General features: G+C 45.1%; 4 protein-coding genes across 6 annotated transcripts in view; all 4 read right to left on the reverse strand.

The window, feature by feature from the left end:
• Positions 1-3262, reverse strand: part of thoc1 (THO complex 1) — a 10106-nt gene extending 6844 nt beyond the window's left edge. For all 3 annotated transcript variants that reach the window (XM_081694910.1, XM_081694909.1, XM_027027361.3), the window contains exons 1-9: positions 3147-3262; positions 2082-2155; positions 1686-1746; positions 1491-1557; positions 1204-1322; positions 1043-1091; positions 727-822; positions 371-453; positions 142-215 (exon numbers count right to left, since the gene is read on the reverse strand). In XM_081694910.1, coding sequence (XP_081551036.1) covers positions 142-215; positions 371-453; positions 727-822; positions 1043-1091; positions 1204-1322; positions 1491-1557; positions 1686-1746; positions 2082-2155; positions 3147-3245 — 722 coding nt within the window. In that variant the 5' untranslated portion in view covers positions 3246-3262. The remainder of the gene's footprint in view (positions 1-141; positions 216-370; positions 454-726; positions 823-1042; positions 1092-1203; positions 1323-1490; positions 1558-1685; positions 1747-2081; positions 2156-3146) is intronic.
• Positions 3263-11305: 8043 nt separating this feature from the next.
• LOC113588252 (aquaporin FA-CHIP-like) lies at positions 11306-13770 on the reverse strand. The gene is made up of 4 exons (XM_027027363.3): positions 13391-13770; positions 12928-13092; positions 12377-12457; positions 11306-12011 (listed from the first exon to the last, which is right to left on the reverse strand). The coding sequence occupies exons 1-4, from the start codon at positions 13736-13738 to the stop codon at positions 11886-11888; spliced, it is 720 nt and encodes a 239-aa protein (XP_026883164.2). The 5' UTR covers positions 13739-13770; the 3' UTR covers positions 11306-11885.
• A 3178-nt stretch (positions 13771-16948) lies between these two features.
• On the reverse strand, positions 16949-18296 carry LOC113588255 (aquaporin-1-like). The gene is made up of 4 exons (XM_027027366.2): positions 17915-18296; positions 17556-17717; positions 17343-17423; positions 16949-17234 (listed from the first exon to the last, which is right to left on the reverse strand). Exons 1-4 carry the CDS (start codon positions 18278-18280, stop codon positions 17055-17057), a joined length of 789 nt encoding a protein of 262 aa, XP_026883167.2. The 5' UTR covers positions 18281-18296; the 3' UTR covers positions 16949-17054.
• A 3830-nt stretch (positions 18297-22126) lies between these two features.
• Positions 22127-24907, reverse strand: LOC113588254 (aquaporin-1-like). Its single transcript, XM_027027365.3, has 4 exons — positions 24477-24907; positions 23272-23436; positions 22941-23021; positions 22127-22671 (listed from the first exon to the last, which is right to left on the reverse strand). Exons 1-4 carry the CDS (start codon positions 24837-24839, stop codon positions 22492-22494), a joined length of 789 nt encoding a protein of 262 aa, XP_026883166.2. The 5' UTR covers positions 24840-24907; the 3' UTR covers positions 22127-22491.
• Positions 24908-25000: the final 93 nt, after the last annotated feature.

A 25000-nucleotide genomic window follows, 5' to 3' on the forward strand; every position in this document is an offset into this window, starting at 1 on the left:
TACCCCTTATTCCCATACAGCCATTCCCAGATACCCCTTATTCCCATACAGCCATTCCCAGACACTCCCTATTCCCAGGAAGCAGCAATGATTGTGAAATGCGGAATAAGATAGGATGAGGAAGCAGGCAGGGTCTCTCACCAGGGAGCAGGTGTGTCTTCATCCCCCATTTCACCCTCCTCTACCTCCATGCCATCCTCTTTTACCTCAGTGCTCTGAGACACACACACACAGTAATATATCTGGAGAGCGAGGGCTCATGTTTGTGCAGTGATTAGTTAGACTGATCCACTTTAACAGGACCAATCTTCATTTTAGTGTAATGATTAAGTAGTAATAGTAGAGTGTGTGTGTGTGTGTGAGTGCGAACCTGTTGTCCCAGTGTACTCTCTTGTTCATTCTTGTTAAACACTGTGATGTTGTCCAGGTTGAACTGACTCTGCAGATTCAGACCTAAAATACACAACACACAGAACATAAGAAAGACGGAGAACTACAGACAGAACAACAGGCGGAGAGACAGATGGGAGAATGACAGACAGAAAATGCCTAACAAATCACTCTCCAAAAGACAAAAAGGTCTGGCAGAAAATCAGGACTTGCATGGTAATTTTGAGAAAACAAACATTCATTATGAAAAGGGAATTTGTCAAGCTTCGATGTGAAGCACGTTTTGGACACACGACTACGGCCATGGAGCATGTGCGGGAGGAGACACAGCCTTACCCGATTTCTCGGACAGAGGGAAGAGGCGGGCCAGGAAGAGCTGGATCCGCCCACAGAACACAGTGTTCTGGGATTTGGAGAGTCTTCTGAGCAGATCTACAAGCAGAGGTCAGGAGCCGTCAGGCCCACCAGACTTACACATATGGGTTTAATGTTCCAAAATTCACACACACACACACACACACACACACACACACACACACACACACACACACACACAACAGTTCCCACTCATTACATTCAAAGACCTGAGCATAAAGACTGTGTATGTGTGTTTAAGATTTAATCTCAACACAACAACACAGCGCAATCGTACCGTTACACATCCTCAACAAGTAGTTCTTCCCAGCTGAGTAGAAAGAGTTCTGCAGACAGAAAAACAGACGCCGATGAAGGAGGAGCAAAGTCATGCCCTGGTCCTGATGTCAGCATGCCTGTGAGCACACAGCTTTTACACGCCGGCTGTCGCGAGCTCACAGATTTCCACGTGGAAACGTTCTCCTCCACAAACGAGAAGATCCCGTCACACTGGTCCAGAGGGAGACAGTCCAGGACGTCACCTAGCAACACAAACGGCGTGGTGGCGGAGCAGATACCTACAGGGAGATTCAGACATGTGATTTTCCATTAATACAAAGAGAACTAGAACAATATCAATTCATATCAATACATAATTTGAGTTATGATCCATAAAGTGTCTGCTCAATGCATTATTTTCCACATCAAGGCAGGAAAACGGAGCCCGCGAGAAACTTCGTCCTCACCTTCCGTCACACCACCAATGCTGATGTAAATAAGCGAGAGATGGTCCCCGACGTCCACATGCTTCACCTGTAGAACAGAGAGAACCAGCGTCCAGCCATGATGACACGCATCACAGATGCACGGAAACTGTGCAAGCAACAGCAACACGCAAACCACTTCAGAGGTGGTGAGGAAGACGGAGGAGGAACACTCACTATCTGCCCCTCCAGAACGGCACGCAGAGTCTGGTCCAGTGTACTCTTCTTCTCCGTCTCACTGTCAGTCAAAGGACGGGAAAAGAGCCGTTTGTACAGCTGTGATTCGTACACATAGATCCTACTAGCACTTCAGTTTGACCCATGCATATAAGTTACTGAACAGAAAATTATATCACACACGAGTACAGTACAGAGAAACGCTTATGTCCACACATCCTGACTCCTGTTGGAGGCTGGCGTCAGAGTGCTGCACGCCTGGAGTTGAGAAGGTTAAGGGCCTTGCTCAGGGGCCCAACAGTGGCTACATGGCAGAGCTGGGATTCAAATCCACAACCTTTCGATTGATAGCCCAAAGTCCTAGCCCCAGTGTGTTGGACAGTCAATGCAACTTACTTTCCAGGGAGATGACTGAAGACATTTGTTAGGGGTTTACAGTTTCCAGCCTCCAAAGCGTTTATGGTGGCAGCCTGTGGTGAAGGGGTGATTGAAAATTAAACCAGCAACAGTCGCTTCATTTATTCTCAAAACCATTTCTGCTGTCGTTAAATGAGTGAATCGTGCTAAAGTCGATGTAGGGATCTGTACTATGTACTGATAGCTCATCTCGAAGCTCGACTACTATAACTCATACTGGCTGTTATTCCTCCATGGGCCATCAGATCTCTACCACTGATCCAGAACACAGCAGAACAGCTAAATTCCCGAAGTTCACACGTCACTCCACTGCTGCGCTCCCTTCACTGGCTTCCAGTAGCTGCCTGCATCAGATTTAAAACCTTGATGTTCGCCTACAAAGGCAAAAATGGACCAGCCTCACCATACATGAGGAATTCAAGTACGGCTTGATTTAAAGCATCATGCTTCAAGTCTCATGGAAGACAAGCATGGAGACTATTCTCTGTCCTGCCTCCTAGATGGTGGAACAAACCTCCACTGGCTGTCCGGACGGCAGAGTCCCTTGCAGTCTTGAAACGCAGACTGAAGACCCGTCTATGTGTGGAGTATTTAAATGACCACTGACCCTGCTCCTGTATTGACTAACTGAAGCTCTAGCACTTATTGTTTATAGCACTTATCATTGTTTAAGATAGACCTTATGTATTTTTGGACTTGTAGGCATCAGCATTCATCCCTGTATTCTACAGTATTCTAGTTCATTGGTATGTTGGACTCTAACCTACTGTAAGAGGTAATGGCAAAGCGCGTTGGCGGTCGCTCTGGAGAAGAGCGTCTGCTAAATGCCGTAAACGCAAACATGTCGAAGTAAAGGTATCGTGGAGGCAACGTTAAAGACGACATTACTAAATAACCGCTAACCGCTAACCGCTAACAGCTAAGTTAGCGCGTGCTTGCTCGCAAGCGGGAGTTCATCGTCTCGAACTAGTGCAAGATCGCGAGCTCATCGGAACAAGACTCTACAGCAGCTCCGCGCGTCCGCGTCGCACGAGCCTCCGTTACCGTGAACTTGTCCCTCGCGTCGATCAAGCTGAACAACGCCGGCGACATCGTGCCCACTTTCGTCAGCGTGACCGCGCCGCTGTTGTACTTCCGGGTCATGTTCGGGTGAGTAATGCGCCATGCCGCCAGTAGAGGGCAGTGCACCGCCGCGGCCAAACGCGGCCCGCGTAGAGCGCTACATTAGACGGGATCAGCAACGTAGCTCTTAGGAAAGGGCCATTTACAGGGCCCACTGCTCAAAAAGCGCACTCCTTGAAAATGAAAATTACGTGTTTACTATCATCTATGAAAATGGTTCTTAAGATTATATGAAGCACAGTGAATTCAGTTTTTGTAGAGCAAAAGCCACTTTAGCACGGCCTCTACAGCAAGAGAGATCAAAACACAGATCAAAACGTATGGTGCTAGCAACATCAAGGTCAAGATTCACTTCCCAGGGACATGTGCTGTCACACTGATAAACGTGTAAGAGCATCTGTAAGCTGCTGGACTTAGGTGTGTTCCTCATTGATTGGGGAGTGTTCCTCATGGACCCTGAACCTCTGGCCACACAGTTCTCAGAATGTAGTGTCTGTGAGAGAGAGAGAGAGAGAGAGAGAGAGAGAGAGAGAGAGAGAGAGAGAGAGAGAGAGAGAGAGAGAGAGAGAGAGAGAGAGAGAGAGAGAGAGAGAGAGAGAGAGAGAGAGAGAGAGAGAGAGAGAGAGAGAGAGAGAGAGAGAGAGAGAGAGAGAGAGAGAGAGAATATACAACCCCCACACCAAGCTCTATAAATGATGAAAACACAAAGCCTTTGGGTCCCATTGTAGGTTGCCAGATTTCACAAACACACTCTGCCCAAACTGAGTACAAGATCTGTCAGGGAGTAACCCTCACTGCAGTATTGACCAGTACAATGGTTAACTTCGATCTGTCAGGGAGTAACCCTTATTGCAGTATTGACTAGTAGAATGGTTAACTTGGATCTGTCAGGGAGTAACCCTTATTGCAGTATTGACCAGTAGAAAGGTTAACTGGGATCTGTCAGGGAGTAACCCTCACTGCAGTATTGACAAGTAGAAAGGTTAACTGGGATCTGTCAGGAAGTAACCCTTGCTGCAGTATTGACCAGTATAATGGTTAACTGGGATCTGTCAGGGAGTAATCCTCGCTGAGGTGCTCACCAGGGGAATGTGGGTCAGAGCAGAGCCTCCACAATAGTGTTCCTGTTGACACTATTGGGCTCTGTGTGTTGTTTGGACTACTTTATACTGGGACAGTGTGCGTGTGTGTGTGTGTGTGTGTGTGTGTGTGTGTGTGTGTGCGTGTGCGTGTGCGTGTGTGCGTGTGTGTGTGTGTGTTTGGATTCAGGGAGAAAACAACTCTTTCTTTTGTCCCTGAGTTTTCCTCACCGAGAGCCAGATCTCTGTGTACTAATATTACTAATATTATTTACTCCATTTTAGCTCATTTTTGTGGACAAATGCTGGTCTGGAGTCAGAAAAAAGAAAGAGTTATCATCAGGCTGTAAGACACTCACTGACCAAGCCAGATAAGATGCACCCACCTCACTTTTCTGTAGAAAAATAACCATCTAAATTAACGAAAGAATTAGACACATCATTCAAAACAGAAAACCTTGTTTTGTTTTGTTTAGTTTTTAAAAAAAAATAAAACTCTGCCATGCAAATGACATACCCAGGTACCAGTAACCCAAACCCAGTGCCCACAGTTAGAAATGAAGAAATCACAGGTGAGATATTTTGGTCTGAAGAGACATTCTTATTGGTTCAACAGAGTTTGCAGTTCTACTGCACTCACTGTCTAAAACTCTAGACGCACTTCTCAGAACACTGAGAACACACCTGTCTCATTTACCAATCTGGCATCACCAATGAAAACTCAGTTTGTCACTGAACTAAACTGTCATCCCACATGTGAAAACAGCACATCATCATTATTTACACACTTCTCCTAATGGCCAGGGGCACATAAGCTCACACACCAAACACGAAGCAAGACCACAGAGAGGAAGAGGAGGCAGAGGAAGACAAAGTGGATGTCCAGACACATTTGAGCAGTTCTAGTGGACAGTGTCATACTGTCAACCATGGAATGAGCGCGAGGGAAACTGGACATGTTTGTGGTCAAACCCTCATGGCCGATGAGATGGTGTCTGATGTTGTGGGGGTTTGATTGTTTGTTTGTACTATAACAGTCATTTATTTGTTTGTTTTTGTGCAAACATGTGGTCCTGCTAAAATGCTGCATTTCTCTCTGTGTTTACAGCAGTTCTGAAGTTTGTTTTGTGACTCATCACACTTTGTGGGTCAATTTGTGAACGGTTACATGTATGTAAATACTGGTTATGGCTTATAAAGTGAGTTTGTGTTTTGCTGCACACCATATAACCTTGTAGTATGTGTGTGTACATACCTGCTGTGTGTGTGTGGTATTGTGTGGATTATTTGGTTTTGAGGAGTGTGTGTTGAGTTTTTCAGTCAAACTGCAAAAACTCTGCAGGTGTAAGGTTTTAAGAGTAGTTTGTTTTGTAATGTTCTGAGAAACGTGTATACTCAGACAGAAAAACAAAACAAAACTGTTTTATATACTATATATATATATATATATATATATATATATATATATATATATATATATATATATATATATATATATCAATGTAAAATACAATAAGCATTCCCCTTGCAAAGCCTTTTACTTTAGGGTGAATATGTACTGAATAAACAGCCTGTATATTTGTGAAAATGCATGTACATATGAGAACTATGATGTACCTTTACAGCTGACTGCTGTGCTCTGCACACTGAAAGCACAAAAACAAGCTTTGTAGTGTTTTCCATTTATCACATCAGAATATAGTTGTAACTGTAGTGTAGAAATAGCTATTCATTTGATATTTGTGAGTTTACCAGATGCAAAAACACCATTTTGACGCGAGATAAAATAGAATGGGATGAAGTGTTAGCTTTTTCTAGAAGTGTGTGACGTTTTACATGTTCTGTGTGTGGCCTTGGTTTTTGTGTGTTGAGGTTTGACAAAATGATTCATAGTTTCACATTGTTTAGTGTCTAAGCATTGGTAAACAAACAAACAAACAAAAAACTGTAAAATGGTAAAAAAAAAAAAAAAAAAGTTTTTGCAGAAGTAGCAGCAACGCACTTCATCAGTCGTGCCAAAGAAAGACCGCATGCACAAGGACATGTAATCTATCTTCTTTGTGCTTTTGAGACATCTGAAATAATTTTGGTGGAAATTCACGAATAAACAAAGTGGTGTTATTACTGTATTTACATAAGTATGGTGTATTGTGTCGATTTGCCCACTGCCAGAAGCCTGGCTGCTGGTCATCAGGCAGGAATAACGGAGCCAGCTTCCATCTTCATCGCTGCATCATCGTCCGAGAGTTGAAAGAGCGCTATACATGCAGCACTCATGAGAGCCGAGTCCCAGCCGAGAACCTGAAGAATTTCTCACATGTGAGTGCATTTACACACTGTCAGCGAGAAGACAGGAAACTGGTAACTGCAGTCGTTGGTCGTTGCGCTGCCGTCGGCAGTGAGAAGGCGAGGGGATGGGCTGTCACGAGGCCCTCACGCCCGTGCGAGTGCACAACCGTCAAACGCTGCTCCTTTTATGCGCGTGGTCACAGCGCCACGGAGCCACGGGAAGCTGGGAGCACTTAAACAAGCACATTTTGAGTGACACTTTCATTTCACATCCTTCCTTCAGTAAGCCGTCAGTGACCGGGCACAAGACAGGCAGGGCCTCCAGTTCCTAAGGTCTCGTTTGCGCTCGCGATGTGTTCGGGTCCTCAGTAACAATGGTGATTGTTGGCAACTTCTGGTCGTCTGCCAGGACATGGATGCAAATCAGACCAGAAGTGAACGAGTCTTGCTGCTGATAAGCACTGAGCATCTCTCCTCGGTCCAAATCTCGTGTGACTCAGACACGCCACACACTTCCCATAAACGCTGTTTTTCTCTGAGAAAGAGAGGAAGGTGGACAATAGTAGCGCGTCTGTGGAGATAAGTCCAGCCTATTGGACAGCGCTGATTGACGTCAAAGACCATAATGGATGGCGGAAAGCAAATCACAATCTTTCCAGTCATAGATTCTAACAGCGATAGCTATCGAAACCTATCCATAAAACACAGTGATTTTGTGAACAGTTAGGTTTAGGCATCTGTCACAATGGGAGAACTCGTGTTCAGAACACATAGTCCTGTTCTTACAGTTTGTTTTTTTTTCATTTTGATACACACTGGAACTGAATTAATACATCAAGAAATGGATTCCTTATGCTAAAATCCCGTAATCATTTCACAGCATTTCTTATACTATACATTTGTACATTTGTACGGTGACACACCCTCACACACCCTCAGCAGCTATGGCTGAGCCTACACCACAGTTTCAGGCTGTGGTCCATCTGTGGACATGAACAGTCAGCTGTGTTTCACTGTGTATGTCCTTGTCCTGTTTCTGAGAACAATAAGTGCTGCTGATTGGCTGCTTGGGAAACTGAACTAGTGTTACTGGCATTTTTACATGTGTCGATGTCACCGTGGGGATGTAGGAAGTCCACTACTCCATAACATCCACACTGCTGTGTTCCTGTGGTTGGAAGGTCACCGTGGGTGAAAGGCTAGAGGCTGACCATCTCAAACTGTGCTTTAATAGTGACTGATAGTGACTAATGATTCTCTAATAGTGACTGATGAGTGTACATGTGAACTAAAATGCACTTGCATTTTCTGACACGTGGCAGTTTCACAAGTACTTGTCTCAGTTATTAATGCTCCAGATATGCCTCCCATAGGATCTCCACACATAATAATAATAATAATAATAATAATAATAATAATAATAATAATACATTTGACTTATATAATGTTTTAAATAACCCCAATAACAGAGAATCACACACACAAAAACAACAGAACAAACAAAAACATAACGGAAAAGAAACCAGTATGTGTACAGGGCAAGAACAGAGAGATAGCACAGCCAAACCAGTATGTGTACAGGGCAAGAACAGAGAGATAGCACAGCCAAACCAGTATGTGTACAGGGCAAGAACAGAGAGATAGCACAGCCAAACCAGTATGTGTACAGGGCAAGAACACAGAGATAGCACAGCCAAACCAGTATGTGTACAGGGCAAGAACACAGAGATAGCACAGCCAAACCAGTATGTGTACAGGGCAAGAACACAGAGATAGCACAGCCAAACCAGTATGTGTACAGGGCAAGAACAGAGAGATAGCACAGCCAAACAGAGTACAGGAACTGAGGAGAGAGAGATGTGGAAGAACAGATTAGGCCTGGGGCAGGTTTCATGCAAGTGACAGCTTTGGGGAGGAGAGAATGGGTAGGTGTGTAGGGGTGGAGGAGAGTACATGTGGGTGTGTAGAGGTGGAGGAGATTACAGGTGGATGTGTAGGGGTGGAGGAGAGTACAGGTGGGTGTGTAGAGGTGGAGGAGAGTACAGGTGGGTGTGTATGGGTGGAGGAGAGAATGGGTAGGTGTGTAGGGGTGGAGGAGAGAATGGGTAGGTGTGTAGGGGTGGAGGAGAGTACAGGTGGGTGTGTAGAGGTGGAGGAGATTACAGGTGGATGTGTAGAGGTGGAGGAGAGTACAGGTGGGTGTGTAGGGGTGGAGGAGAGTACAGGTGGATGTGTAGAGGTGGAGGAGAGAATGGATAGGTGTGTAGGGGTGGAGGAGAGTACAGGTGGGTGTGTAGGGGTGGAGGAGAGTACAGGTGGGTGTGTAGGGGTGGAGGAGAGTACAGGTGGGTGTGTAGAGGTGGAGGAGAGTACAGGTGGGTGTGTAGAGGTGGAGGAGATTACAGGTGGGTGTGTAGAGGTGGAGAAGAGTACAGGTGGATGTGTAGAGGTGGAGGAGAGTACAGGTGGGTGTGTAGAGGTGGAGGAGAGTACAGGTGGGTGTGTAGAGGTGGAGGAGATTACAGGTGGGTGTGTAGGGGTGGAGGAGAGTACAGGTGGGTGTGTAGGGGTGGAGGAGAGTACAGGTGGGTGTGTAGAGGTGGAGGAGAGTACAGGTGGGTGTGTAGAGGTGGAGAAGAGTACAGGTAGGTGTGTAGGGGTGGAGGAGAGTACAGGTGGGTGTGTAGGGGTGGAGGAGAGAATGGGTAGGTGTGTAGGGGTGGAGGAGAGAATGGGTAGGTGTGTAGGGGTGGAGGAGAGTACAGGTGGGTGTGTAGGGGTGGAGGAGAGTACAGGTGGGTGTGTAGGAGTGAAGGAGAGTACAGGTGGGTGTTTATGGGTGGAGGAGAGTACAGGTGGGTGTGTAGAGGTGGAGGAGATTACAGGTGGATGTGTAGGGGTGGAGGAGAGTACAGGTGGATGTGTAGGGGTGGAGGAGAGTACAGGTGGGTGTGTAGGGGTGGAGGAGAGTACAGGTGGGTGTGTAGAGGTGGAGGAGAGTACAGGTGGGTGTGTAGAGGTGGAGGAGATTACAGGTGGGTGTGTAGAGGTGGAGAAGAGTACAGGTGGATGTGTAGAGGTGGAGGAGAGTACAGGTGGGTGTGTAGAGGTGGAGGAGAGTACAGGTGGGTGTGTAGAGGTGGAGGAGATTACAGGTGGGTGTGTAGGGGTGGAGGAGAGTACAGGTGGGTGTGTAGGGGTGGAGGAGAGTACAGATGGGTGTGTAGAGGTGGAGGAGAGTACAGGTGGGTGTGTAGAGGTGGAGAAGAGTACAGGTAGGTGTGTAGGGGTGGAGGAGAGTACAGGTGGGTGTGTAGGGGTGGAGGAGAGAATGGGTAGGTGTGTAGGGGTGGAGGAGAGAATGGGTAGGTGTGTAGGGGTGGAGGAGAGTACAGGTGGGTGTGTAGGAGTGAAGGAGAGTACAGGTGGGTGTTTATGGGTGGAGGAGAGTACAGGTGGGTGTGTAGAGGTGGAGGAGATTACAGGTGGATGTGTAGGGGTGGAGGAGAGTACAGGTGGATGTGTAGGGGTGGAGGAGAGTACAGGTGGGTGTGTAGGAGTGGAGGAGAGTACAGGTGGGTGTGTAGGGGTGGAGGAGAGTACAGGTGGGTGTTTATGGGTGAAGGAGATTACAGGTGGGTGTGTAGGGGTGGAGGAGAGTACAGGTGGGTGTTTATGGGTGGAGGAGAGTACAGGTGGGTGTGTAGGAGTGAAGGAGAGTACAGGTGGGTGTGTAGGGGTGGAGGAGAGTACAGGTGGGTGTGTAGGGGTGGAGGAGAGTACAGGTGGGTGTGTAGGGGTGAAGGAGAGTACAGGTGGGTGTTTATGGGTGGAGGAGAGTACAGGTGGGTGTGTAGGGGTGGAGGAGAGTACAGGTGGGTGTTTATGGGTGGAGGAGAGTACAGGTGGGTGTGTAGGAGTGAAGGAGAGTACAGGTGGGTGTGTAGGGGTGGAGGAGAGTACAGGTGGGTGTGTAGGAGTGAAGGAGAGTACAGGTGGGTGTGTAGGAGTGAAGGAGAGTACAGGTGGGTGTGTAGGGGTGGAGGAGAGTACAGGTGGGTGTGTAGGGGTGGAGGAGAGTACAGGTGGGTGTTTATGGGTGGAGGAGAGTACAGGTGGGTGTGTATGGGTGGAGGAGAGTACAGGTGGGTGTGTAGGGGTGAAGGAGAGTACAGGTGGGTGTTTATGGGTGGAGGAGAGTACAGGTGGGTGTGTAGGGGTGGAGGAGGAGATGGGCACGAGTTTAAAGACAAGCGGCAGAATTCTGACTCATTTGAAGTTTGTGAGGAGGAGTTTACTGACTGGCCTGTGGTGCACTGTGTGTATGTAACAGCCCATGTGGGTGGGGTGAGGGGGAGGTCTATGGAGAATTAAAGTGAGTTTCCCCATTTGTACATTACTCACTATCTGTGTCCATACAGGATATAATAACCGCCCTCCAAACAACAGCGGCAGGAACTACATCTCCCTTGTGACGGGGTCTGTGGGGAGGAACAGCAGGAAGTGCATGGCTCACAGTGCTGGAAGCTGTGAGCTGAGCTCACACACTCTCTAGACAGCTAACACAAAGTACCCTGCTGAATCCGTCACTGTACAGGCCCACCCCGAGACCCAGACTGGGGCTCCTACAGACATTCTGATTCCTGCTTTCTGCTGAATTTTTATATGTGAAAAATCATGAAATAATACACCAAGGACAAGGCCAATAACAAATTAGGTTAAACAACTTATTTATTACTATAAAAGTAGCTTTGCTCAGACTCAGTGCAATGATGTGTTGACGTGTCCCAATAAACAGGTTCTGTCTGTGCTACTGAAATCAAACATCAAACTCTTGCACTGACACAGATGTTCAGATGATGAGTGACAATTTGTTTTCCTTTACTGAGCAAGGTTGCCATGGTCTACGACCTCTGACCACAGAGTTACAGCATTACCTCCATAAGGTACATTATTGTTGTGTTGGGGAAATCAAACAACAGACACAAAAAATGACAACCCCCCCCCAAAATATTTCATTTAACAAAGCATACAAAAAACATGAGACATACCTACATATTTATAGACACACAGTGTGCACACAGAATGGTGTGCACAATGAAATCAACCTTCTGGGAGTGAATGTTTACACAAATATATGCACATCAGGGCGTATCACTGTTATGGAGCGAGCACCTTGGCAAATGGGATGATGTGAAGGCGTCGACCTCAGTCATCACTGCAGATGCAGGCTATGCCTCAGCCCTGCCCCCTTATAGCCCAGCCCCACCCCTTATGCCTCAGCCCCACCCCCTTATGCCTCAGCCCTGCCCCTTAAACTTCTTAGCCGGCTGCTGTACGGCTCCGAGTGGGGCTGTAGCAGGAAGTCATACACCAGGGCAGAGGCCACACCCCCCAGCATGGGTGCTATCCAGTAGACCTGCATCGGGAGCATGCCGTGTACCACACACACACACACACACACACACACACACACACACACACACACACACACGATTGTTGGGGAGTGCCAAGTCTAGCCCTGGTCTCTGGAGCTCTCATCTCACTGCGATGTTCAGATGCTACTGAAGGCCTTGAGTCTGGCTCCTCTGGTCTAACAATGTTCTCGCTCATTCATCCCGAGTCTTACAATATTCAAGAGTCCTAGAATATTCATGATTCTTAGAATATTCATGAGTCGAAACCTTAGTTTATTGTGCCTGTGGTTTTTTTTTTTTGGTTTTTTTTACTGGCTGAATAAACACAGCCAAAGAGGAAAGAGAAGAATGGCTAGTACATCCTCACCCAGTGGTTGTCAAATTCCTTCATGACCACAGCAGGTCCAAAGGAGCGTGCAGGGTTGATTCCACAGCCCGTGTAACTGATCTGCAGAGCAAACCATGTTTGAAATGAAAACGCCCAGAGCAGGAAGGAGACACCACCATTGTGGCACTTTTGTAAGTCGCTCTGGATAAGAGTGTCTGCCAAATGCAAATGAACTACATTCTCACCAGGCTCAGAACATGCCGTTAACATTGACACTTTCGTCCAAAGTGACTTACAATTCTGACTGAACACAACTTCAGTAATTGAGGATTAAGAGTCTTGTTCAGGGGTCCAACAGTGGAAACCTGGCAGTGACTTAAACTGACAATCTTCTGATTACCAGTACCTTCACCCCACAATTAATTTCATTTTCATGTGAATTCCTTTAAACCTGCATATCAATTTACTTTAACTTCAGTTTCAATTCACTCCTATTTGACATGCATATCAAGAGGACACTGTGTACTGGGTACTAAAAGCCCCAAATTTAAAAACAAACAAAAACGGACGTGTCTGTGTTGCATGCTTACTGCTGCCAGGTGCCCCAGAGCAACGGAGAGCCCGATTGCAAGGGGCGCGGATCCAGTCACGTCTTTCCGACGGCTGTCCGTTGTTGCTAGGACACACAGCACAAGCTGGAAGGTGGCCAGGAACTCAATACCAAAACCCTGTGCTGCAGTCAGGCCATTATTTATCTGTCAGAGAGTAAGTGCAGATACATCATCAACTTTGAGAGACAACAAGTATTCCTTGCCCCAACATTACCCTGGCCCCACACTACCCTGCTCCCACACTACCCTGGCCCCACACGGTCCTGGCCCTTCCCCGACACAGCCCTGGACCCTGTGACTGCCTGCGCTGTGGTGTTTCTGAACTTTCGCATCTCTGACTCAGCTCATCACATATTTAACAAGCAGTGGGGAGCTCACAGTCGAATTTGTCTCCTTTTTGTCTCATTTTTGTCTTCAGAGCGAGGTGAGTTTGCTCTCTTACCTTGTTGACACCCAAAGCATTGCTATTTTCTAGGCGGATGCCGTAGACGATGCCGCTGGCCAAGACAGCGCCCAACATCTGAGCCAGCACAAAGAACGCTGCCTTGATGGCGCTGATCTGACAGCTCACTAGCATGCCCAGGGTCACGGCCGGGTTCAGGTGCGCACCGCTGATGTGACCCAGGCTCTGCGCCAGCGTGGCGATGGCCAGCCCGAACGCCAAGGCCACCGCCTCCTGGTCCTGCCCGCTGATGGCAGTTACGATACCTAGAAATACAAAGAGTGTCATTCCAACAAACTCAGCAAAGACAGCCCGCCAAAACGACCCGGTCCTGAACTCCTGAGGCATGCTGGCATTGACGGTCTGTCACGGCAGCTGTTACTCGTGGATGATGCCGTCTAAGCAGTCCCTTATAAACCAGTGGTGGGAGGTGGCCAACAGGAAGATGGTTTTAACAAGGCAACCACAACTCAAGACGAGACGACGACTGTTACACTAAAAAAGAAAGAAATGCAGTTTGTGTTAAGATGAAATTCATTCTCATCCAAATGCACAACTTACAGCTTAGTACCAATAGTACCAATAGATTCCCCTAATAATGCGAAATGCTGTAATGTAGTGGAATCTTGTGTCCATGCAATTTATCCTCAATATCTAGTGACTGATGACTAATGTCTGCAATCAAGATGAGAGAATAAAAGTGAAAAGTGTTGTTCCTGACAGTCAGTAACTTCAAACCCCAATTGTGGATATTCATTCCAGTGCATACGAAGGTCCCAGGGACCTGGGCACCTTGAAACCTGACTTTAAGTTGACAAAAGGAGTTTTTATGACATCTGATGCTTGTTGGAATAAGCATTTATAGATGTTTATATGTTTATGTCAGCATCCGTTAGTAAATCAAAGTTTAGCAATCATTCCATTGTTATTGTTGTGAATTCTGAGTGTCTTGCTACTAGGCATTTAAGGCCAATTAGTATGAGGTTTATTGGGATTCAGGTTCAGGAAGTTAAAGTGGCTCTAATGTTTGATGTCATGGATACAGGATATTATTGGAGGGGGCAGAAATGTAGTGGTAGCATTGCGCTAATATAAGTCTGAGTATCATGTTCATAACAGTGAAACCGAAGACACAGTAATGGATCTCACCAAAGAGCAGCACATAGATCATGGACAGGAGGGGCTGAAGAATGGACCCCTAATGCAACAATGTCAATGTCAGATTATCTTGAAGAAAAAATTGACATTTGTGATATAAGAAATAAACCATGTAAGAGCAAGGTCAGTAACAGAGGTTAACTCATTTAGAGGTCAGAGGTTACTCATTTAAAGGTCAGTGACAAAGGTTAATTCATTTAGAGGTCAGAGGTTACTCATTTAAAGGTCAGTAACAGAGGTTAACTCATTTAGAGGTCAGAGGTTACTCATTTAAATGTCAGTGACAAAGGTTAATTCATTTAGAGGTCAGAGGTTACTCATTTAAAGGTCAGTGACAGAGGTTAACTCATTTAGAGGTCAGAGGTTACTCATTTAAAGGTCAGTGACAGAGGTTAACTCATTTAGAGGTCAGAGGTTACTCATTTAAAGGTCAGTGACAAAAGTTAATTCATTTAGAGGTCAGAGGTTACTCATTTAAAGGTCACTGACAGAGGTTAACTCATTTAGAGGTCAGAGGTTACTCATTTAAAGGTCAGTGACAGAGGTTAATTCATTTAGAGGTCAGAGGTTACTCATTTAAAGGTCAGTGACAGAGGTTAACTCATTTAGAAGATTTCTGTTATTTCTGTTTTTTAACATCTGTGAACCATGAACAGTCCATGAATTACTGTATCCAGAAAGCAACATATACTTGAATTAATTGGAATTAATTGAAATGCTAAACTCCTGCCTGTTCTTGTTACTTTTCCTTCTATAGATAGTTAAATATGAATTATTCATAAACACAGTCATGTTTTAAGTTGATAGTAATGGTAGTTTTTAATTTGTTGTGAATGGTTCATTTTATGTTTAGAGGGAGGTATCAACTTAACTGAAAAATTGGCAAGTGAGATAATCAGCAGAGAAGCCTCAGTTGCTTGAATTGTACTTGGTCACAATTGCAAGTCGCTTTGGATAAAAACATTTTCTAAATGCCATAAATGATACAAGCTGGTGAGACTTGTGGGGTTGGACCAAAGTGACAAATTTACCATTAGAACTACCCATGACATTCTGCCAACTCCACAAAACCTTAGTCAAAGGATTGTGGAAGGCATCTGTGTTCTTGCAGGTAGCAGATAGTATAACTAGGCAGGTGAGAGCTTATTTTGAAGATATTCAGTTTTGTTTTAATACAGGTGAATATGCCACATCTTGGCAGCGTCTGGGCATAATGGCAGTTTGTATGATTACACGGTTGGCATTTGACACTGGACGTGATCATTAGGGTTTCTAAGAGGGTTATAGGTGGAGAAGGTTTACAACATGGCACTCAACTCCCTCCTCTTATAGCACACATGGATGATAAGACAACACTCAACTGTTCTTAAATGTACTCGGGTGGTAATCTTAAGTGGGCAAGATTAAAGGTTAAACCTTGTAAATCTAAAAGTTCATCTATCATTAGGGGAAAGCCTGCACAGGAAACCCTGCTAATTACTAAAATTGGTCCACCCTATGTTGAATAAACCAGTGAAAAGCTTAAATAGGTGGTATAACAGCTCAATGATACAGAGAATGGCCTCTTAATAGTATTAAGTGCTTTTTCCAGGTAAGATATTGTGGTGTCTTCAATTTGGATTGATGACTTGTATGAAGTGGCCACTGATCATCTATGAAGTTCAATTACACAAGAGGAAAAATTACCAATTAAGAATGAGGCCATTAGGAAGTAGTTGGGTGGGCCTTGTTTAGGTTGTGCAGCTCAGTGTATGCAAAGGAATAATTAGCAAGGGATCAGCTGATTGAAAATATAGTAAAGGAATTGAAATTGGCTGAGGCAAGTCTAAAGTTGGGCAGCAAGAGCTGCAACTCCATTTAGAAAAGCAGAAAGGAAGATGTACTGGACCAGCAGCAATCAGGTGACAAGTTGCCACTGTTAGACCCCTGAGCAAGACCCTTAACCCTCAAGTACAATTCTAGCAATTGATCACAATTGTAAGTTGCTTTGGATAAAAGCATCTAAATGCCATAAGTGGTACCAGCTTGTGGGGTTGGAACCAAGTTGAATAAATTTACCATTAAAACTACCCATGACATCCTGACAACTCACCAAACCCTTAGTCAGTTTGACCCCTAGTCATTAAAGTTACAGTAACTGAAGGGGCTAGTCAGACATGGGGGGGGGGGGGAAGAAAAAAAACCAACTTCCAAAAGTTCTTGAAGGTAACCAAGACACTTTAGGACATGGAGATAAATATCTTGTACAGAAGAGTTTGGTATTTGACCAAGTCATTCACCCTATAGACCAATTAGGGTTCCCAGTTCTGTTCTTGCACCCCTCCCCACTTCTGAGCTTATGGGAAAGCCCAAGGCAACACTGGAATCAAGGCTACAATCAGTTTAGGCAAGACACAGATCTTTCAAAACTGCCATTAGTTTATTTCCATAGGGCTGACAAGGAAGCAAAGATCTTATTGCAGCAACACATCAGTAAACAATGCTTGAACAGCATCACTGGCTTCTCCTACTGCTCTCCAGCCGCAGCACCACCTTCAACCAGGGGCTCTGTCTCCACAGCCAATGCCTCCACCCCATGGCACAGAGTCTTCAGGCGTCCAGTCAAGTCTAGCCCCCTGGGAGACAGGAGGAAGTCATAGAGAACGGTGGCCATGATGCCACCGGTCACAGGCCCTGCCCAGAACACCTGGTGAAGCCAACAGGAAGGAAAGATTCATTGACATGCAGACACCCATGTCCCCCCTCACCACTTTGTGGGCATAGCTTTGGTGAGCTTATTGGATCATCCACTCACCCAGTGATTCTCAAAATCCATGGACACCAGAGCTGGCCCAAAAGATCGAGCAGGGTTGATTCCACAGCCAGTGTAGCTAATCTGTTGGGATATTTTAAGCCATGACCCCAGGAATCAGGAACAAATACTTGAATTGACATGTACAACAGACTACAATTTGCCAAGTCACTTTGCCCAAAACAACCTAAGGGAAGCACAGTGAAAAGTTCTTACTCCTGCAAGATGCGCCAGAGTCACAGAGAGGCCAATACCAAATGGCGCTGAACCAGCAACGTCACTACGCCTTTTATCTGTAGTTGCCAGGAAGCACAGCACCAGTTGGAGGGTGAGGAGAAGTTCCATTCCAAATGCTTGGCCTGGGCTGACTCCGGTCAGCTGTGAAAAATGAAGGCAGTGAAGTCATTAGCTTTCCAACAGAAGGGGATTTAATGACCACATCTCTCTAGAAGAAAAAGTCTGGCATAACTTCACATTGGATTTATCTGATTCATTCAAAAAATAAACAGCCTGTTCCATTTTAAAGAAGTTCAAAAAGAAACCATGTCACCATGTGAAAGAGTAGAGGTACTCACCTTGTTCAAGTCAAGTGACTCGACAGCTTCAGGTCTCACTCCCAGCACAATAGCACTACCAAGTACAGCACCCAGCATCTGGGCAGAGACATACCACAGTGCCCTGCACACACTGATCTGGCAACTCACCAGCACAGCCAGGGTCACAGCTGGGTTCAAGTGTGCCCCACTGATGTGGCCCAGGCTCTGCACCAGGGTGGCAAAGGCCAGCCCGAATGCCAAGGCCACCTTCACCTCCTGGTCTGGGTAGCTACTGTTCCCATTACCAATTGCAGCAGAGATGCCAAGAAAGACAAGCATTGTTGTCCCAAGGAACTCAGCAAGGACAGCCTGCCAAAAGCCCAAGGTCTTCAATTCTCTCACCATGGCTTAGAACAGCAGCTAACAGGGACACCACCAAAAAAAAAAAACCTACACTCACAAAGAAGAGCAGATAAACTATGAACCCCAAACACTGCTATTTAAGCGTATTCCCATGCACGTTACCAGGGCTTTTTTAATGCTACAGGTCTTGTGGCTACTTTGAATCTAATTCTTAATTTGCCTTTCAGTCTGATTGGTTGATGAAATGGGCGGCAGCAATTTAATGGGCAAATTAAGCAGGTGAATGCATCTCGTGTTTGACACAGTGCATTTTAGTGCTCTTAGTTCATAAAATTATTCACTGAAACCAAACCCTAGAGCAATATTAAGGTATACAGTATCTATAAATAGTGCTTGTGTAACTTGAAGGTTTATAAATTGCTCAACTGCTGTCTAGTGATTTATATAATATATAATCCAGAGCAACTTAAAGTTTCAAGCATGTTACAGAGGCAAGTGTTAGAAGTCTTGCCCAAGGACTCTTATTGGTATAATAATCACATAGAACATTTGCCTGGATGGGGTTTGAACCCTGGTGTCCCCATGGGACCTACCAGACTTCACCAACCGGCTCTGAAGTAGTCAGGTGGATGTGTGCTGACAGAAGGTCTAGACATTATTGATCGTGGGCCTTTAAGAGAGTGATACAAGCACACAAACATTGATTTGGGAAACATTTCTTCATATTTTTCAGTGCAACTTCCAAAGCTTCAGTGAACAGCATGTGGGTAGAGATGAAGTCAAGTGTCTGTCTGCCTGAAGGCTTAGACTCTTCTCAATGTTTAGCCTTTCTAGAAACACACAGCAGAGCCCACATACCTCTGTAGTACTTCAATAAAGCAGAATGATACTTTAATGTGCAGTAAACCTCCACCTAAAAGCTGTCCGGGGCCTTGTTTGCTAGTTAGTGCAATGGAGCGAATGATAAAAATCCATCTGTTAGACAGGTGAGTGATGCCATCTCATCCTAGCAACTGACTAACAGCGTACACTTCTGCGATGCAGGTCAGATGTAAATCCTTTTCCTCCTTGACTCATGTGTCTGCTCACACATGGCTCATCTGGAAGAATGATGTAGACTATGTACTAATGGAGCTTTCATTCACTTTCCGTTATACTGTGCTGGGTTTTCTCAGAGCTGTCTCCATGGACACAAACCTGGGAGGAAGAGTTGTAAAGTGTGTGGTTGACAGGTTTAATACTGATTTTCATCCCTGTCATCAACATTAGATTACTTTTTCTCCAGAACGTCATTGCGGAATTTCTCAGCAGCTCTGTGGTTGGCTTTTCCATTAGTTCCATGGTTGCCAGTTCCTGGCCTGCATACATTTGGTGTCTTCCCCACTCCAACTCCCCTCATCAGCTATTTATCAAGTCCATGAAGAGCTGGCCCAGAACTGGGCCACTGCCCCACTGCCTCTGACATGTCTGATGCTCAATACCACTGGAGCCTTGTTGTTGAGAACCTCACACTCTCTCTGTTCCCAACACCAATGAAGTCTGGTTCTGCAGAACCACACACTCCCGCTGCTCCCATCACAGGTGCTTCCTCCTCCTCAAGCCTTTTCTCCCTGCCACCACTATGTAGACATGATGTGTCATGATATAAACATCTATGCCTTCTAATATAATGTGCTTCTTTTTCCTACAAATTCAGAAGCACTTTGATTGCACAGCTAATGAAGGACGTTTGTCCAAAACCCTTACTTTGTGTACTTCACTACAATTTTGAGTTTCTCTCTCTCTCTCTCTCTCTCTCTCTCTCTCTCTCTCTCTCTCTCTCATATATATATATATATATATATATATATATATATATATATATATATATATAGCTCCAGAAAAAATAAGAGACCACTACAAAATGATCAGTTTATCTAGTTTTACCATTGATGAGTTTTTGTTTGACCAGGCTGAGCAGTTTTGATTTATTATATAACCTACTGGCAACATTTCTTCCAAATTCCAGATAAAACATTTTTATGTTTTTTTTTTATAAAAATGACTAATGGTCAAAATAACAAAACAGTAACAGAAATTTCAGACCACAAATAATGCAAAGAAAACAAGCTCATAATCATTTATAAACAACACAGTACTAATATTTTAACTTAGAATGAGTCGAGAAATCAATATTTGGTGGAATAACCCTGATTTTTAATCACAGCTTTCATGCGTCTTGGCGTGCTTTCCACCAGTCTTTCACATTGCTGTTGGGTAACTTTACGCCACTCCTGGCACAGAAATTCCAGGAGTTCGGCTTTGTTTGATGGCTTGTGACCATCCATCTTCCTCTTGATCACATTCCAGAGGTTTTCAATGGGGTTCAGATCTGGAGATTGGGCTGGCCATTATAGGGTCTTGATCTGGTGGTCCCTCATCCACACTTTGATTGACCTGGCTGTGTGACATGGAGCATTGCCCTGTTGAAAAAAACAATCATCAAAGTTGGGGAACATTGTCAGAGCAGAAGGAAGCAAGTTTTCTTCCTGCACAGTTTTGTAAGTGGCTTGGACAAAGCTGAAAATTGCACTCATCAGAGAAGATGACCTTACTCCAGTTCTCTACAGTCCAATCCTTATGGTCTTTTGCAAATTTCAGTCTGGCTCTCATTTGCTTCTCATTGATGAAGGGCTTTTTTCTATCTTTGCACGACTTCAGGCCTGCCTCCAGAAGCCTGGTTTGAACCATCCTCACGGTGCAATTCACCCCAGTTGCTGCATGCCATTTTTTTTGTAGATCACTTGATGTCATCTTACAGTTGTTAAGTGACATTTGAATGAGGTGGTGATCATCACAGCCAGTAGAGAGTCATTTTTGACCTTTACCAGTCTGTATCTGTTGTTGTCCCATGTGTTTGCTGCTTGACCTTGTTCTTATGAATCGCAGTTTTGGAAATTTTCAAGAAAGAAGCAACCTGACGCTCACTGTATCCCTCTGCCGGTAAAGCTACAATGGAACCCTTTTTTTTCTCATTAAGAGCCTCTCTTTTCAGCTCTTCTGGCATGGCCTGTAGCTGTATTTTGACTACACTTACTTTTTGGGTCCTAGCACTTCTTTTCCCATTCAGCTGGTTCTACAACAAGAGAATAGTGATGACAGCAGTTGTGGTTTTTATACAGTTGCTCGTTAGAACAGGATTTTGTTAAGGTGATTACCAATTTAGCACCTCATTAAGTAGAATGAGTGTGTGTGAAGGAATTCAACAAACACTTGAATGGAATGGCTTGTGTACATGTGGAGATGCTGATTTAAGAAAAAATGGAGTGGTCTCCATTTTTTTCTGGAGCTGTATATTTGTATATATAAAACACATATGCAGTATTATTTGTAATTTAGCATAGCTATAGCATAGCTATACTTATATATATATATAATGTAACTATATTTATATTGTGTATTATTTCTTGCTAAACATGTTTTTATTGTGTTTTTTTCTCATGTTTACCCTACCCATTGTGTATTCTATGATTATCTTGCATGTTTGCTGCTGGAACACTCTAGTTCTATCGTATCTCATCTCAGCTCCTCCACAACGCTGCCTGCCTTGTTGGTGGAACCTATTTGCTGAGAGTGCACAGACTGCAGAGATGGGACAGCTCTGAGTTGCCATGGCCCAGGGACAGGAAAGTCTCCTCCTGCTTGCGCAGAGACCGGACCCAACACTGGGAGCAACTCACGGACTAGAGAACAATGTGATCCCACACAATTCAGGAAGTAATTAAAGTAATTAGAGTAATTAAAGAAGTTGCTTAATATTAGAACACATGAATTGTTTTTCTAAATATTGATATTTTTTGCTGTGCAGAAAAAGAAGAAATTTGTTTAAAAAAAACTAAGCTCTTGTTTTTGTAACTTGAACTGTTTTATTTACTTACAAAAGTGAATGAATTTATAGCGTATATGTTATGCAATACAAAATGCAATACAACCATTTACACAGACAACTGTTTACAAAAACAAGTGACTAACTAAATAGCTTGTGTTCACTCTTTGAAAACAAATATAAATGTAAAAAAAATCCAGAAAATAGAGGTATATGTTTAAAAAAGTACTAAATAGGAGTTCTGATAGAAAATAGGGGAAGCCGATAAAATAAGTGAGTGCGAACTCCTTTTTAAAAGGAAAAAGAAGACTGCTGTTCCTGTGGAGTATTTACAAGTGTTTTAAGGCCTTAGGAAGTATGATACACGATGTAGCTGGATCGCTACGTATCACTTAGATGACATCTCCACCGCGGCGGCGTGTTCCGCTCCGTTCACCTCGTAGTCAAGGGGGGGTCCGGAGAGCAGCACCCTCAAACGGTCAGGAAAGTCGTCCATTTTGGGGTAGAGCAGGAAGTCATAAATTAGAGCAGCAGCCACGCCCCCACACATTGGCCCCACCCAGTAGACCTGCAAGAAGCATCCAGATTATTAGCCTAATGTCAAGATCAGAGGATAACTGTTATTAGGTAGTTTAAAACACAAACAACACTGTCACTTTAGAAAGGAAAGTGAATCTTCATGGCCTAGTCTTACCTGTATATTATACCTGTACATTATAACTGTATTTTATACCTGTACATTATAGCTGTATATTATATCTGTACATTATACGTGTATTTTATATCTGTACATTATACTGTACAGAACATATTGTTTTGTAAAAAAACCTTTCTTACCCAGTGATTGGAGAAATCACTGATAATGACTGCTGGACCGAAGGAGCGCGCGGGGTTAATCCCGCACCCAGTGAAGCTGATCTGTACCCAGAGAGGAAGGACAAACAGTGAGTAAGTACCAGAGAGCCCAGCCAAGAAACCCAGCTGGTGCACAACAAGTTGGTTGGCTTTATCTTTCATATTAGGGAGAAAAACCAAACACTCATTTCCATAACTTCACATCTTACCATTGAAATCACACCCTCATTTGTATAATAATGTATGTAGAAACTATAATAGCCCCATAGGCCAATGAATACTGACGTTAGCGAGTTAAATGATAATTACTCACGGCTGTCAGGTGCCCCAAGCACACCGAGAGGCCAATGGCTAGTGGGGCGGAGCCTGACACGTCCCGCCTCCTTTTATCTGTGGTTGCTAGGACACATAGAACAAGTTGGAATGTTGCCAGCAGCTCAACTCCTATGCCTTGACTTGGAGTGATGTTTTCATTTAGCTGGGGGGGGGACCAAAACATATTTTTCTTCATTATTCATGGTGCATTTATATTACAGTTTCCAGAATAAATACAAAAATTTTAGAGAATCAATTTATCCAAATGTGACTACTGACAGTACACCAAGCAGCTCACATTTCATATAATTAGATAAACTTAAAATATGGACACTCTAAATAACAGTACTATTCAAAGCTAGTTATGAAACAATGTTATTCCATTATATATTAGTCAGTTCCTAAGTGACCACACAAGCACCAGAATCTGCATCAGAGACAAGCACTTCTCCTGCAGGACATGCCCCCTGCTCTGCCTCTCTCCATAGCAACGCCCCGCCCATGCCACTGTCCACGGTAACTGCCCCCTCTCCTCTGCCGGTCCAGAGCTGCGTCCGGCTCTATGAGGAGACCATTGTTGTGGTATGTGACTCAGTAAACAGGGCAGGGCAAACAAAGCATAATCAGTGAGCCAAGTAGAGCCTCTGAATGAGAGAGATAAGTTTATCACCATGGTGGCAGGAGACACCCGTCCCATTACACGACTGAAGACACAGCAAGTCAACGCTTTCATCAGGTATTGTGCTAACACAGCCCTGAGTTACATGCTCAGCATCAGGCCGAGTGATTTCTCAGTGGTGCCTTTAGCGAAGGAAGGAAACTCAAACTAACTTTAGCTACACCGTTTATGGTGGTATAAACGTACTGTCTCTGCTTCAACACACCTGACTCGACACACCTGACTACACACCTGACTCTAGACATCTGGCTCTACACACCTGACTCAACACACCTGACTTGACACACCTGACTCTAGACACATGACTCTACACACCTCACTCAAAACATCTGACTCTACACACCTGACTCGTCAGGCTGAGATCCAACCCTACGTGACCTGAGTGATGTGCACCAGAGCAGGTCAACTCCAACACGTAGAGCACGTGAGGTTCCCACGAACGGGATAGAGATTCACTGCCGTCAAACCAAAGCGAGCTGTGAATGAGGCATCCTGAAGACCGGCACGCCGGTCTGTGCACTCACCGCGTTGATGCCCAGCGCACTGACGTTAGAGGGCTGGACGCCGTAGACGATGCCACTGGCCACGGCAGCACCCAGCATCTGTGCCGCGATGTACAGGATCGCCCGGAGTGCGCTGATCTGACAGCTCACTAGCATGCCCAGGGTCACGGCTGGGTTCAGGTGCGCCCCGCTGATGTGACCCAGGCTCTGCGCCAGCGTGGCGATGGCCAGCCCGAACGCCAAGGCCACCTTTACCTCCTGGTCGGGCTTGGTGTTGTTCTGGTTGCCGATGGCGGCGGCGATGCTGAGGAAGATAAAGAGGACCATGCCCACGAGCTCAGCCAACACGGCCCGCCACAGCGCTTTGCTCTTCAGCTCCTTCATGGCTCTCGGGCTGCTTGAGAGTGTGTGTGCGTGCGTGAGTGTGCAGGGAAAGGTGGGTGTGTGCTAACTGAGGCCCCTTTGCCAAGAGACTGCATTTATAGGGAAAGTCCAGATAATGAACTTGGAGGAGGGGTTTAAGGGAGGGAGGCGTGGAGTGGATT

The sequence above is a fragment of the Electrophorus electricus genome, chromosome 13 (assembly GCF_041902795.1).
Source record: "Electrophorus electricus isolate QZ-2024a chromosome 13, ASM4190279v1, whole genome shotgun sequence".
Classification (NCBI taxonomy): domain Eukaryota; kingdom Metazoa; phylum Chordata; class Actinopteri; order Gymnotiformes; family Gymnotidae; genus Electrophorus; species Electrophorus electricus.